Source organism: Hydra vulgaris, chromosome 03 (assembly GCF_038396675.1).
Source record: "Hydra vulgaris chromosome 03, alternate assembly HydraT2T_AEP".
NCBI classification, from domain to species: domain Eukaryota; kingdom Metazoa; phylum Cnidaria; class Hydrozoa; order Anthoathecata; family Hydridae; genus Hydra; species Hydra vulgaris.
Window position 1 is genome coordinate 13139732 of NC_088922.1, and position 12364 is coordinate 13152095.

A 12364-nucleotide genomic window follows, 5' to 3' on the forward strand; every position below is an offset into this window, starting at 1 on the left:
TGAGCTTGAATTTAGAAAAACAAAGGAATTATTTAGTAATGAATGTTGCATAACTAACAGCAATACTGAACTGAGTCTAATGTGTTGACAAAATAAAGTTCAGGAATGTTTATGAGGACAAAGGAATCATGAAAGTATTTCTAACATGGCTTAAGCAAGCCATGTTAGAAATACTTTATGGTAGAGGCTTATGGGAAACAGGTGTAATTGCGATGGCAGCTAGGATGGATGCAGGAATAATTAAAGAAGACACTACCATGTTAGTTATTAATCACAACAAAGTCAAGCCATCTCAAGAAAAGGTTATGCAGCATCTTGTTATAAGTTTGACACTCAATGCAGGACTAGCATTATTGAATGTGTTTTTTTTAATGACAGAATTGGTAATACAAAAGTTCAATTAATAGTTGAAGGTTTGACTAAATATTATCCTGCTAAAATTAAAGAGAAACATACAGTATGTCAAGAGCTCGGTGGTAGGTATCTTTTCCATTTCACACTTGAAAAAGTTTAAAAGCATATGAAACATGCTGAAGTAGTTTCTCCGAATATATATGAATTTTTAAAAAATAATGGTACCAATAAAAGCTTAAAGGCAATAGGTGGTGATTCTACTTGTGTTAACACAGGGTGGTGAGGCAATACATTGGCTGGAAGTGAAATTAAAAAAGAAAGCTAAACTACCTTGTTACTCCATAAAAATGAACTTTCTCTGCATTATCTGATGATAACTCTTGATGGAGAGACTTTGAGCAGCAATAAATGGAAAGGCAGTATTGGAAAATTGTTAAATAACGTAACTACTCTGGAAATTAATCCATCCTTTGAAAAAATTGATTGGAAATCCTCTTATTACTCTAAAGGATGAAATAATCAAAAATTTATTTTCTGATCAGTTTTATGGGTATAAATTAGTCTCTGCCATTTCAAGTGGAAATATACCTGTAGACAAGTAAAGTAGTTGCAATTGTTATGCCAACAGTTTGATGTGGTATGCTTTCTCTGAGTCCGTCATAAAGACCATGCTCTGCTCAGAGAATGTAAAGGAAAGAAAGAACGGTATAGAGTTAATTGTGAAAATCAGAGACCTCGGTGACAAAAAACTTCAAACTGGTGATAAAAATGTTAGAGTAAGAATAACTCCAGAAATAATACCTTAAGCAACAAAACTTAAACAGCTAATCGACTGGACTATCTCCTATGAACCTATTCTTACTTGTGATCTGACAACAGAAGAAGTAAAACAGATTATATTTCAGCATTGGATGTTACAGATTGGCCTTGTCATGGGTAGTCTTGGGCAATTGTTAGGACTAGTTAAACAGGTAACAAAAGCAGCAAGCAAAGTTTATTCTTATGAAAAAAGGGATGGTTTTATAAGAGGGTAGGATTTATCAACACAGTTAATGTCTACTAATCGGTCAAAGAAAAATCTGATCTTAATGACAAAAATTTTAAAAATTTAAATTTTGTTCTGTTTAAAAAATTATAATAAAAAGAATTCTTATTTTATTAAATAGATAACTAAATGATAGATAAATGATTATAGAAACTATTATAAAAATTTTAATAATAGTAGATAAAATGGTAATCCCGGTAGCTTAATCATTTTGGATTTTTTAATCTAAGCTTTTTTTAGTAATATTATATAAAAATACAAGTTTTTAGAATACAGAATTTTCAATCCGGAGGAAAAAAAAAAATGACACACCCTACTGTTGTAGTGAAGGAGATTACTTTTCTATCCCAAAGGCACAGAAAGCATTGAAATTTAATAAATTAACCTGTGGAAATTAAGCAAGTTGCTATCTCGAAATTTGCGATTATTTCCTAAGGGTGTTTGCTGTATTGCAGAGAATCTAGGAGGAGTTTTACATTGCAGTAATTTTTTCAGGCAGACTGAATGGGCTAGGGTAATGATTGCAATTCATTTTAATTGTGTAGATGAACAGTCTTTAAACTTTTGGTAGAGCTGTCTATAAAGATTTGCCACTTTGTTGGTTTAAGTGGCACTTAAATTGTGTTAAGCATTCCAAGTGTATCGTGGCAAAAGCAAAAACCATCTCTTTAGTGAAAAAGCATGAAAAGAGTTTTTGTTGTCTTTTTTAACTTTTAACATGCACTTTTTTTTTGACCAAGTTCCACTGCTTCATTTTGGAAATGAATAATTCTGCATGGGACCATAACCCTAGCTAAATTATTTACTTCTTTTTGGTTAGGAAAATGAGAATATTTCAGGCTTTTAATATCTCAGTATGAAACTCCTTGTCATCACATCATTTATTTTTATTTTCAGCTAGATAAGCTGGCTTAAGCACAGGGTATTTGCAGCAGTGAAAGATTGGAGCAATTGAGGATGGGAGATCCGTATTTCCTATCCTTAATTGCTCCAATCCTTTTAACTTGGGTTCAATTAGGACATTCGATACTTTAAATTGAAAAGGATTGCTTTGAAAGTCAGAAGTACAAAGTTTGATCCCTTCACCTTGCTGGTGGTACTCCCTCCACCACCATCCTTCGTCACCCTGGTAGATCTATACTCAAAATATTATTCCACAAGTCTTGTTTGTTTCTTTCTTGGTTCTTGTTTTGGAGTTATTGGGTTGAGAGAACAATTTCAGGAGAAAATAAAAATGAATCTTTCTTGACTGTAGTAACTTTTCAGCTTGGGTAGATACAGTTTTTATTCACACAACAAAAAGTATATTGGCAGAGGCGAACCCAGACCTGTTTTAGTACCGCTGGAGCGGTATGGGCGCCCAAAAACTATTTTTATTTTTTAATTTTTCTTTTGCTTTTTTATTAAAATTAAAAAAAAAATTTTCAGTTTTAAAATTTAAATGCTGTAGTATATAAATAGTTTTCAGTTTATTTAAGCTGTGTCATTTTTCTTCAGGACAATAAAATGAATTAAAAAGAAATTGATTTTTTACGTAATTACGTAACTGTCCTTCAGTTATTAAGTGAACGTTAGTTTAAAAAAAAAAGAATGCCGCTACAAAACTTAATTTTTAGAAACGTGTTGCAAAATTTTATAACGATGGAATGTATAAAAATTTGTTTTTTCAAAATATCCATTCAGAGTAAAGTTGGCTTTTGTTTTTTGGCAATTAAGAGTAAACAAAGCTTTTGATGAATGAACAAAAAAAGTTTCAGTCTTAGTAACTATCACGCAAATTAAATTTTTGAATGAATGAACTTTTGAACTTTAGATAGCTATTTTAGTTTACGTGAGGAAAGCAAAAAAACGAAACGTAAACTTTTTCGGAAAGTTTTGTTTCTTTTCCATATTCTTTTTGACTTTAAAAATAATAAAAATAACAATTACAATAATTTAATAAAAGTTTTATTAAGATCTGTTTAAAATAACCCATAGTAAATGTAACTTACTTATTAAACGTAATTTTTTTAATTATACTTAATGATTAAAAAAATATATAACATTTTTCAAAATTATGTTTACTAAAATTAAATTTATTAAAATTTAGTTAATGTTTAAAACTATTTAAACAATTTTCAAAAATTATTTATTAATAGCGTGGTATTTGCAACAAAAGCGTTTATTAAAGTCTAAAGTAAAATAGTTTTCTTAACTAAAGTAACATCACCCACTGGTAAATTCATGTATTCAAAAAAATCCCTTTAAACCAACTCCTTATCTTAGGATAAAACTAAACAAGATAAACACAAATGATTAAAATGATGATTAAAAATCATTGTCGCAGCACTGGTTTTAACTAAGGGAGGAGGGGGAGGGGGAACTCAAAAACATCAACCTCCCCCCTATGTTGCCAAAAAAAAAGCGGTATCCCCAAATAAACTCTGGGTTCTTCACTGATTGGTTCAACAAGGTTATCATACAGCAATATGAGTTACAGAGGTGAACTATCTATACATACTTTTATAACTCATCACCTAGGGGTTCGTTTTACAGTTGTTGTTTTTTGGCAATGGTCTTTGAATTGATGTTTTTAGTTCCAATCCCTTTCTGCTAAAAATTGCACCTTTTAATCTTTTGGATTCAGGCTTTTAACTCTTCTTTTTGGTTTCTCATTTAAATCAATAAGGATTCTACCCCATATTTTTCTCCTTCTTATGCAACTACCATTTTTAATCAATCATTTCTTTCAATTATTTTTTACCAAAACAACTTTATATCATTGCAAGAAATTAATGCAAGAGGTACTAGTAGAGACTAAGTAAGTACTAAGAGACCTATGTAGGTACTAAGAGACACTAGTAGAAACTAAGTAGGTACTAAGAGACTAGTAAGAGGCACCAGTATCATGCACCATCTATGATTGAGTCAAGTCCTCTAACAATCTAATAATGTTTAACATAAAAAACATTACCGCTGTATTGTTTCAATCTTCAGTAAGGTGCCATATTATTAGACTTAATACAAAAAAATCAATATTTCTCTGTTGACTTTTGCAAATTTTTTTTCTTTAATTTCAATTTTTAACATTTAAAATTCATGCAAATTCAAAAGCCAAGTACTCAATTAAAAAACTTTATTTAATGTACAAAAACTAAAACATTAAGCTCAAGTTTAGTATTTAGTATGATGTCTTTTTGCTGCAATTAAGGCTTGAATAAAAAACTGTATTTTGAGCATGTTGTGACATGCTCAAAATACAGTTTTTTACTGTATTTTGGGGCTCCTCGCTGTGATTCTACAAATATATGAGTCTTTTCATATGTTCTTACTTTCTATTTATCACATATTCAGCTATTTCTTGTTTCAAAAGTAATCTGAAAATTCTTTATTGGAGATGTATCTGGAGAAATTCTAGGCCAATCCAAAATGCCTTTTTTTTTCTTTCAAATACTTTGTCACAGACTAGGCATTGGAGCACCGGATTGATGCACTCTTTACCATTAAGGAACCACTGGGAAAGTCATGATAATAATCTCTTTTGAATTTGCAAGCATTGATGTATCAACATAAGGGAAAATCACTCATATAAGTTGATTTTGGCAGAAAAATTAGCTAAACTTAGTTCAAGTTGAATCTGTAAAGGGAGTTACTCTGAAAATAAATAATTTGCTATTGTTATCTGAAGAAAGACAAAAAAAAGCCACAATTCAAAGCCAACTCTAAAAAATTGGTGAAACAGTGTGGATTTATATTTTTATGGTCTTTATATTTATGGTCTTTTCCAATTTTGCTGCACAAATCTTTATTTCAGAAGAGAAAGTTTTCTTAATTCGATAAGTTCTATGAGGCTGTAATTTACAAAAATTGCCTATTTCTACATTGACCTTTTATGCAACTATAGCTATATAGAAACTGAAAAAGATTTATATAATCAAAAAACTAAAAGAGGGTTTCATTTGCAGACAGTGACTGTGAAAAATCATTTGTAAAAGTAAAAGCAACATGATCTTGAATTAGTCATCTTGTTGAAACTGTTGATACTGAAGAGTATAAAAACAAGTTATAACTCACCACATCTTTTTTGTAGAAAATGTTTTCAGATCATTCGAAAAATGAGTTAGTCATCTATGCTTAAAAAAGTTAGCTGTTCAAAATATTAAGCAATTATTTGACATGGTCATCAGGATTCTCTAAAGGTTATAATGAACATTTTTTGATTCAGATGCACTTCATGAAGTATAAGAAATGAAATGAATACTGGAGTAAACGTAGTTATAGTTTTATCTGTTTTTGAAGTAATTCAGGAGAATAGCTATAACCTTGCTTAAATAATAAGGCTGACCATCATAAGGCTGACCAAAATTTTTAATTGCTTTTAATCTCAAACACAATAATTGCTTTCTAGAGTTATCTTTAAGTTATTTTGTAATATTTTCAGTTCAATTTTGCTTTAAAACTTTTATAAGTCATGAATGACTTATGAAAGTTTTAAAGCAAAATTGAATTCACGAGAATGAATTTTAGTAGATGGCACAAGAGGCGCTAGCTCTTTCAAGCAGTGTCCATTATAGTATTTGTAGAAAAAAGAAAGCGAAGCAACATTGTGATAATGGTTGAAGGTTGGCTGCAAGAGCAGGTTCAACTATGTTTACTATGCGTTTTTGCACCCTGTCTAAAATAGAAAGGGCATCGCTAGAAGATCCACCCCAAATATGTCAACTGATTTATATAGATAAAGAATAGAATTTAGAGTAAAAAAGTGTCGAGCTCGATAAAGAGATGCAACCTTAGCAGATTAATAAGTTGCTAATTTTGCAACTGGTTTGATATATGGCTTCCAAGAAAGATCGGAAGTAAGAGTTTATCCTAGAAGATGAAGGGTAGATGACTCATCAAGTACATTACCGTTCATAAATATAGAAAGATCTAAGTTATTGCAATAACGATTGGCTGAAAAGACCACTGTGAGCCCCATGCTATAGCAGAAGTGAGATCCTTTTCAAGCTTAAATGCCCCCTCCAAGCAATCAGAAAGTGTTGGCTTCTTATCATAATAAGATTAAATTGTAGTATCATCAGCGAACAACGCTACCTTAGATGTGAGAATATCTGGAAGATCGTTAATGTAAATTAAAAAGAGTATAGGGTCGAGGATTGAACCTTGAGGAACCCCTGAAGTTACAGAATAAGAAGAAGACTGTTGTCCATTGAGGTCAACTTTTATACTACCATTGGAACGGAAGGATTCAATAATCTTAAAGACGTTACCAGATACACCATAAGAAGAAAGCTTATGGAGAAGACCAGCATGCCAAACTTTATCAAAAGCTTCAGAAATGTTAAGAGCGATAGCCTTAACCTCTCCACCTTTATCTAATGTACGATAAAACCTATTGGTTATTACTGTTAGCAAATCAGCTAAGAAGATCAGAATATGAAGATTGAAATCCATATTAATGATTATAAAGTAAGTTATTAGATTCAAGGTGAGAGATAAGGTATTTCTTAATTAAAAATTCAAAAACCTTGCCTACGATAGGAAGAAGACTAATGAGACAGTAGTTAGACGAATCAGATCACTCTCCAGAATTTTTGAAAATAGGGATAACAGATGCTGCTTTCTAGCAGGCTGGAAAACAAGACTCTGATAGGCACTTGTTGAATAGTATAGATAACAGCTCCAGAGCTTTTTGAAAGTATAGATGACAGCTCCAAAGAACACTTCTGCAAGACTGTAATAGGTATGTTGTCCAGGCCACAAGCTGTAAAAGAGTCTAAGCAGAAAATCACTTTAGATACAGAAGCTGGAGTGATATGAATGTCAAGCAATGGATCAACCTGTTTGACAGCTAAATCAGGTAGAATGCAACTACTAGAATCAAGAGATGATATTGATGAAAAGTTCTTAGCAAGCAATTCAGCTTTGTCTTTAGGTGAGGTGACAAAGTCTGAACCATACAAGAGAGATGGAATAACAGATTTGCCCTTATTATTGATACTATTAAAGATTCTCGAGAGCCTAATTTTTGTGATTAATTATGAGATTTTATGACCTCAAAATAGCGGGCTTTGGCTTTAGACAAAACCTTTTTACAATGGTTTCTAACAGTAATAAACAGACGTCTGTTTTTTGGAGAACTGTTTTGCTGATAGATAGGAAGTAACGGTTTCGATTGGAAATTGCAGCAGCACAATGTGAGAAAAACCATGGAAAAGAGTAAGGCTTGACCTGGAATCGTCGAGAGGGAATAAAAGATTCCATGCCAGCCTGATTCCACAAAGTTATGTAAGAAGCACATTTGTCAGCAGGAAGGCCAAAGATTTCTACCTGAGGGCCATCACGAAAAAAATCACGGAAAGAGTCCCAGTCAGTTTTAAGGTAGTTGTAAGAGGTACAATGATAGGGAAATTCAGATGATAAAGAAGAATGAGATATTAGTTTTAGAGGGATCAAACTGTGATCAGAAGCACCTAAGGGTGAATGTGGAGAAACTGAGCACTGACTAGGATCAGAAACAAGACATGAGTCAAGTAGAGAAGGTAAATGCTGGGTTGTCTGGAAAACAAGTTGGAAAGTTGACTGTTTGAGTTACGGGTTGAGAAAGGCTAAAGTTGTGGGCTTTAATGCTTGCAGAGTCACCGACACTAGAGCCAAGCCATTCTGTGTGATGAGCATTAAAGTCACCAACAACAACGATATTGGCTGATGGATAAAGAGAGAGGGCTTGGTCAATTTGATCAGAAATAATATCAAAAAGAGTGCAGTCTTGAGATGAAGGAGAGCGATATAGAACAAAGAGAAAAGCGATAAAGTGAAGTGGTGCTAAACGAAAGCACATAAAAGAATAATCTGTGGATTCAAACCTAGTTTCCCAACAAATGGGTGAATTCTTAAGAATGTAAATGCCCAGGCTAAGCATGTGACTATTGGATTCTTTACGAATTAAAGGAAGATAACCATCAACACTAAGATCACAAGATGAGACAGCTGAACTCAAGTTAGTCTTACAAAGAGCAAGTAAGTCTGGTGAACTTTGCAAGAGATAAGACTCAACAGAAGAAAAGTTTCTTCAAAGACCACGAATATTAATTTATGATAGGTTTAGAGAACTTGGCGATGATGATGGTTTTTTGTATTTTATAGTTTTTGGTACTTTATTCATTTTCAAATTTGTTAAAGAGCTTGACTCAAAGCATAGATAGTACTCAGTACACTGTTTAATAGCCCAAGCAATTGCCTCATTACTATTAATAAATCCTAAGCTTTAACGAAGGACTACAAATGGGGCCTTGACAATGCACACCAAAAGTACACCATCCATGCGCAACATGACACTGTTAATTCTTTGATATTTTTTCAGCTTTTGATGGAATCAGCCTCTCTGAGAGCTACCACAGTTTGAGAAACCTGACTACCAGGCGGCCTCAGAACCATAAAACTTTTATGTTTTGAGTTTTAGAGCTGTACCCTCATTAGGAGATAATAAAATGAGTTAAAAACCCATAATAAAACCCATGCATTGAGTCAAGAAGATCCAGCATTCAACATCCTAAACCGGAAACAGTGTATTAAAAATACATATGTGCCAGCCTAATAGATGAAGAAGGGGTGCAAGGCTGGTCAACAGATAGGATCTGTTTACCCCTTAAGTCTTTGCCTAGGAGGCCTTCTACAAGACAATAGCTGGATGCATTTAACATCTTCCAAGATGAGTATTTTTATCGAGACATCATCTCTAGCCTTTACTCAACCAAGAGCCCCACAGCAGGGGGTGTTTTATGTTGGAGTTGGCTTCTCCTAGCCTTTGCCTAAAAAAGCGTATCCTACAAGGCAGCAGGGCATGAAGCAGATTGTATTGGATACATGTTACCAATAGCAGGATAACCTGACCTTACAAAATATGTAAAAATAAAGTTTTTATTTTTACTATATTTTCAGTTATAGATTTTATTATATTTGCAGTTAAAAAGATTTGTTTTGAAAATATTCATATACAAAAGTTATTGTTTTTAAGTTGGAAGAATTGGAACTTTAAATCTAGGTTCTAAACTTTCAAGAAAGAAGGGTAGAAATTTCATATAATTCATTTAAAGTTTCAATTTTTAAAACTCATTTCGAAGATTATTTCAACAGTCCATCATTAGCTCTTGTAGTTAACTGAGTGAACAGTTTTCAGAAATTGTTTACAAAAATATGACCAAAATACTGAAGTGATTTTCAGTATTGGAATGATCATGGCAATCAGCTTCAAATAATAGCTGTCAGCTGTCAACTGAATTTGTGCATTTGGATTAATAATTTAAAAAAATTAACTTTAATTATAATTAAAATGTTAAAGCATCAACAACTGGTAAAACTACACATTTAAATCAAAAATGTCACTAACAGAATCCACAATCAGAAATTAGATAAAGTCGTTTCTCTATATTTCTTCACTAAGATTGTGACTGTGTTATGTGATAACCCTCTGACTCTTTATAAATATAGGGTATGCTTAAAAGATGCATGGTTCTCAAAATAAGGAGAGCATAGAATTTCGTTTTCCACATAGATCTCCTCTTAAGGTTTATATTTTGTAAAAGATCTTTAAATTTTAGAATTATAATGTTGTACACCTAAAAATCTTTTATGACTACAGTGTTTGACTATTGGCAGTCTGAGTGAAGTTCTTCACTCACTGTTCTCCGAAAAAAGCTTTTAACTTCTACAATGAATAATAAATTTGAATAATGAAGAAAGATAAATGAACAAAATGTAAGAAACATAATTGATTTAAGTTACAAAAAACATAAGGGTTTAAGTTACTAGAAACATTATGGGTTTAAGTTACAAGAAACATAATGGATTTAAGCTAGAGTTTTTAAGACTAATTTATTCCAGTTATCCTTGTTAAGGTTTCAGTAATTTTTTGCCTATTCCAAATTTTTTTATATTGGGTTAATTTAGGTTTTCGAACTGGTGGTCAAGAGATTAGCCCTAATTTCTTTAAGCGTCTCTGCACCTTGCATCAAAATATGTCAATGTCTTCTTGTATTTGCTTAGATGAAACTAGGTACTTTCTATTATCTAGGCACACTTCCTTCGTTTTCCCATCAGTTTTAGGGGTTGTGGCTTCTTTTTCTCACAAGTTCCTTTACATCCAGATAACAATAAAGCTCCTAAATCCAATTGGTTTACTTTCTTAATCATTACTGTTTTAATTGTTTTGAGAAACTTTGAGGATCCCTTTTATTTTATAGCGAGGTATGACTACTATTTAAAAATACACAAATTTCATTTGATCTGTGTTGTGATATCATTCCCATAGCCAAAAAAAAGTAAGCAAAAAATTAGGCTATGTTATTGCTTACTGACAAAAAAATAACAATGTTTAAATTTGCAATGGTGATATGCAAAAACCTTTCAAACAAGGATTTTAATGCTTAGTTTTTTTATGTTGGAAAATCTCTTGTTTGTTTTTTTTACATAAAAAGTAATATGAAATTTGTCGTGTCATTTACTAACTGAACAATCTCCTTTTTTGAAAACTTTTTTTTCATAACTCTACGATTAATAAATCACACTAATGTATAATTTTTTTTGTTTGTTTTTATTTCTTTTTTTTTTATTACTTATTTTATATCCAATGTTTAAGTTTCATTTGAAAATTAACTAAAATTTACTAAGATTAATAAAAATCAAATATTTTAAACAGTATAGTAATTATTCTACTAAAGCTACTTTTGAGAATAAGTTATTTATTTAATTTAAAAATTATAAATTTATTATTTTAAAAATATATATATTTTTTTTCTTGACAACCCGTGTGAAAACTAAATGAGTCAAGAATATGTTTTCTCTTCACCTTAAAAACTATTTAATTTAAAGTTTTATTAAAAACAGATTTCTTGTGTGGTTTTAAATGCATAGTTTTATTACTTTTAAATAACAACAGACTATGATTTGGTTTTACTTACAATGATATATTTATATTTACCTTAAATAATATATTTAAGAGTGTATTTTGAGAAACACTTTCAATTGGGTGTCCAAATTTCTCGTGAGTTATTCAATGAGTTTTTAAACTGTTAAATTTCAAAAATTATTTACGGTCGAAAAATTTGAAAACTGTGTAAACGTTATTTGAATTACTTTAACGTCATATTGAATGAAAATTATGTTAAAAATATTTTTTAGGCGATGGCGATATACAAATCTATTGATCAAAAATCTGATGATCCTTCTAAAAATGATAGTCAAACTACGGAAAAAACTTCCAGCGATTCTACTTCCGATAAAGAACAGACTTTAGGATTTTCAGGTTATAAAGACATTTCAAATCTAGGTTCCTTAGGAGAATTCAGTGTCGCTACATCTTCAACTCGGAAACGAGATTTCATTTGAGTTGTGATTTTTAAAGCTTTTAAAAAGTTGTGATTTTTAAAGCAATTATATTTGTATAATCTTATTTTAATACGACAAATACTAAAATTTTCTTACAAAAAAAGTAGTTGAAAATATTAACAATTATCTTTATGCATATTATATATACAGTAAAATCCCGGTTATTAGAACCTCTAAAGGGAACAAGAATTTACTTCGAATTACCGAATGTTTGAATAACTGAAAATCTTCTTTAAAGTGGACATATTTCAAGTTATCAAGTTTTGTCAATAGAAGAGAGTAAAAAAGAAGAAAAACTTTGGAATAATTTTGGATTCTGTTTAAGTCTTTACCTTTTAAAAAAACAAATTTAAAATGAAATTAAATTTTTTTTACAGTTTTTTGAAAAAATTGTCCATTTTCAATTGCTTTTTTGTTTCTAAAGAATGTTTATCAAACATCTTTTATACTAGGCTTAGCGATTATTTTGACGCCATTATTTTCAAAAAGAGACCAACATTCAATTAACTCTATTGCGCGTGCAATCTCTAATAATTTTGGGTTTTCGGGAAGCAAATCTTTTGACTCTTCATTTATCTCCTCATCTACCTCAGCACAATC

At 31.1% G+C, this 12364-nt stretch overlaps 1 protein-coding gene across 1 annotated transcript in view; it reads left to right on the plus strand.

The window, feature by feature from the left end:
• LOC100207917 (stomatin-like protein stl-1) overlaps positions 1–11890 on the plus strand; it is a 34529-nt gene extending 22639 nt beyond the window's left edge. The window contains exon 13 of the mRNA XM_065792387.1: positions 11558–11890. Coding sequence (XP_065648459.1) covers positions 11558–11764 — 207 coding nt within the window. The 3' untranslated portion in view covers positions 11765–11890. The remainder of the gene's footprint in view (positions 1–11557) is intronic.
• The last annotated feature ends 474 nt before the right edge of the window (positions 11891–12364 follow it).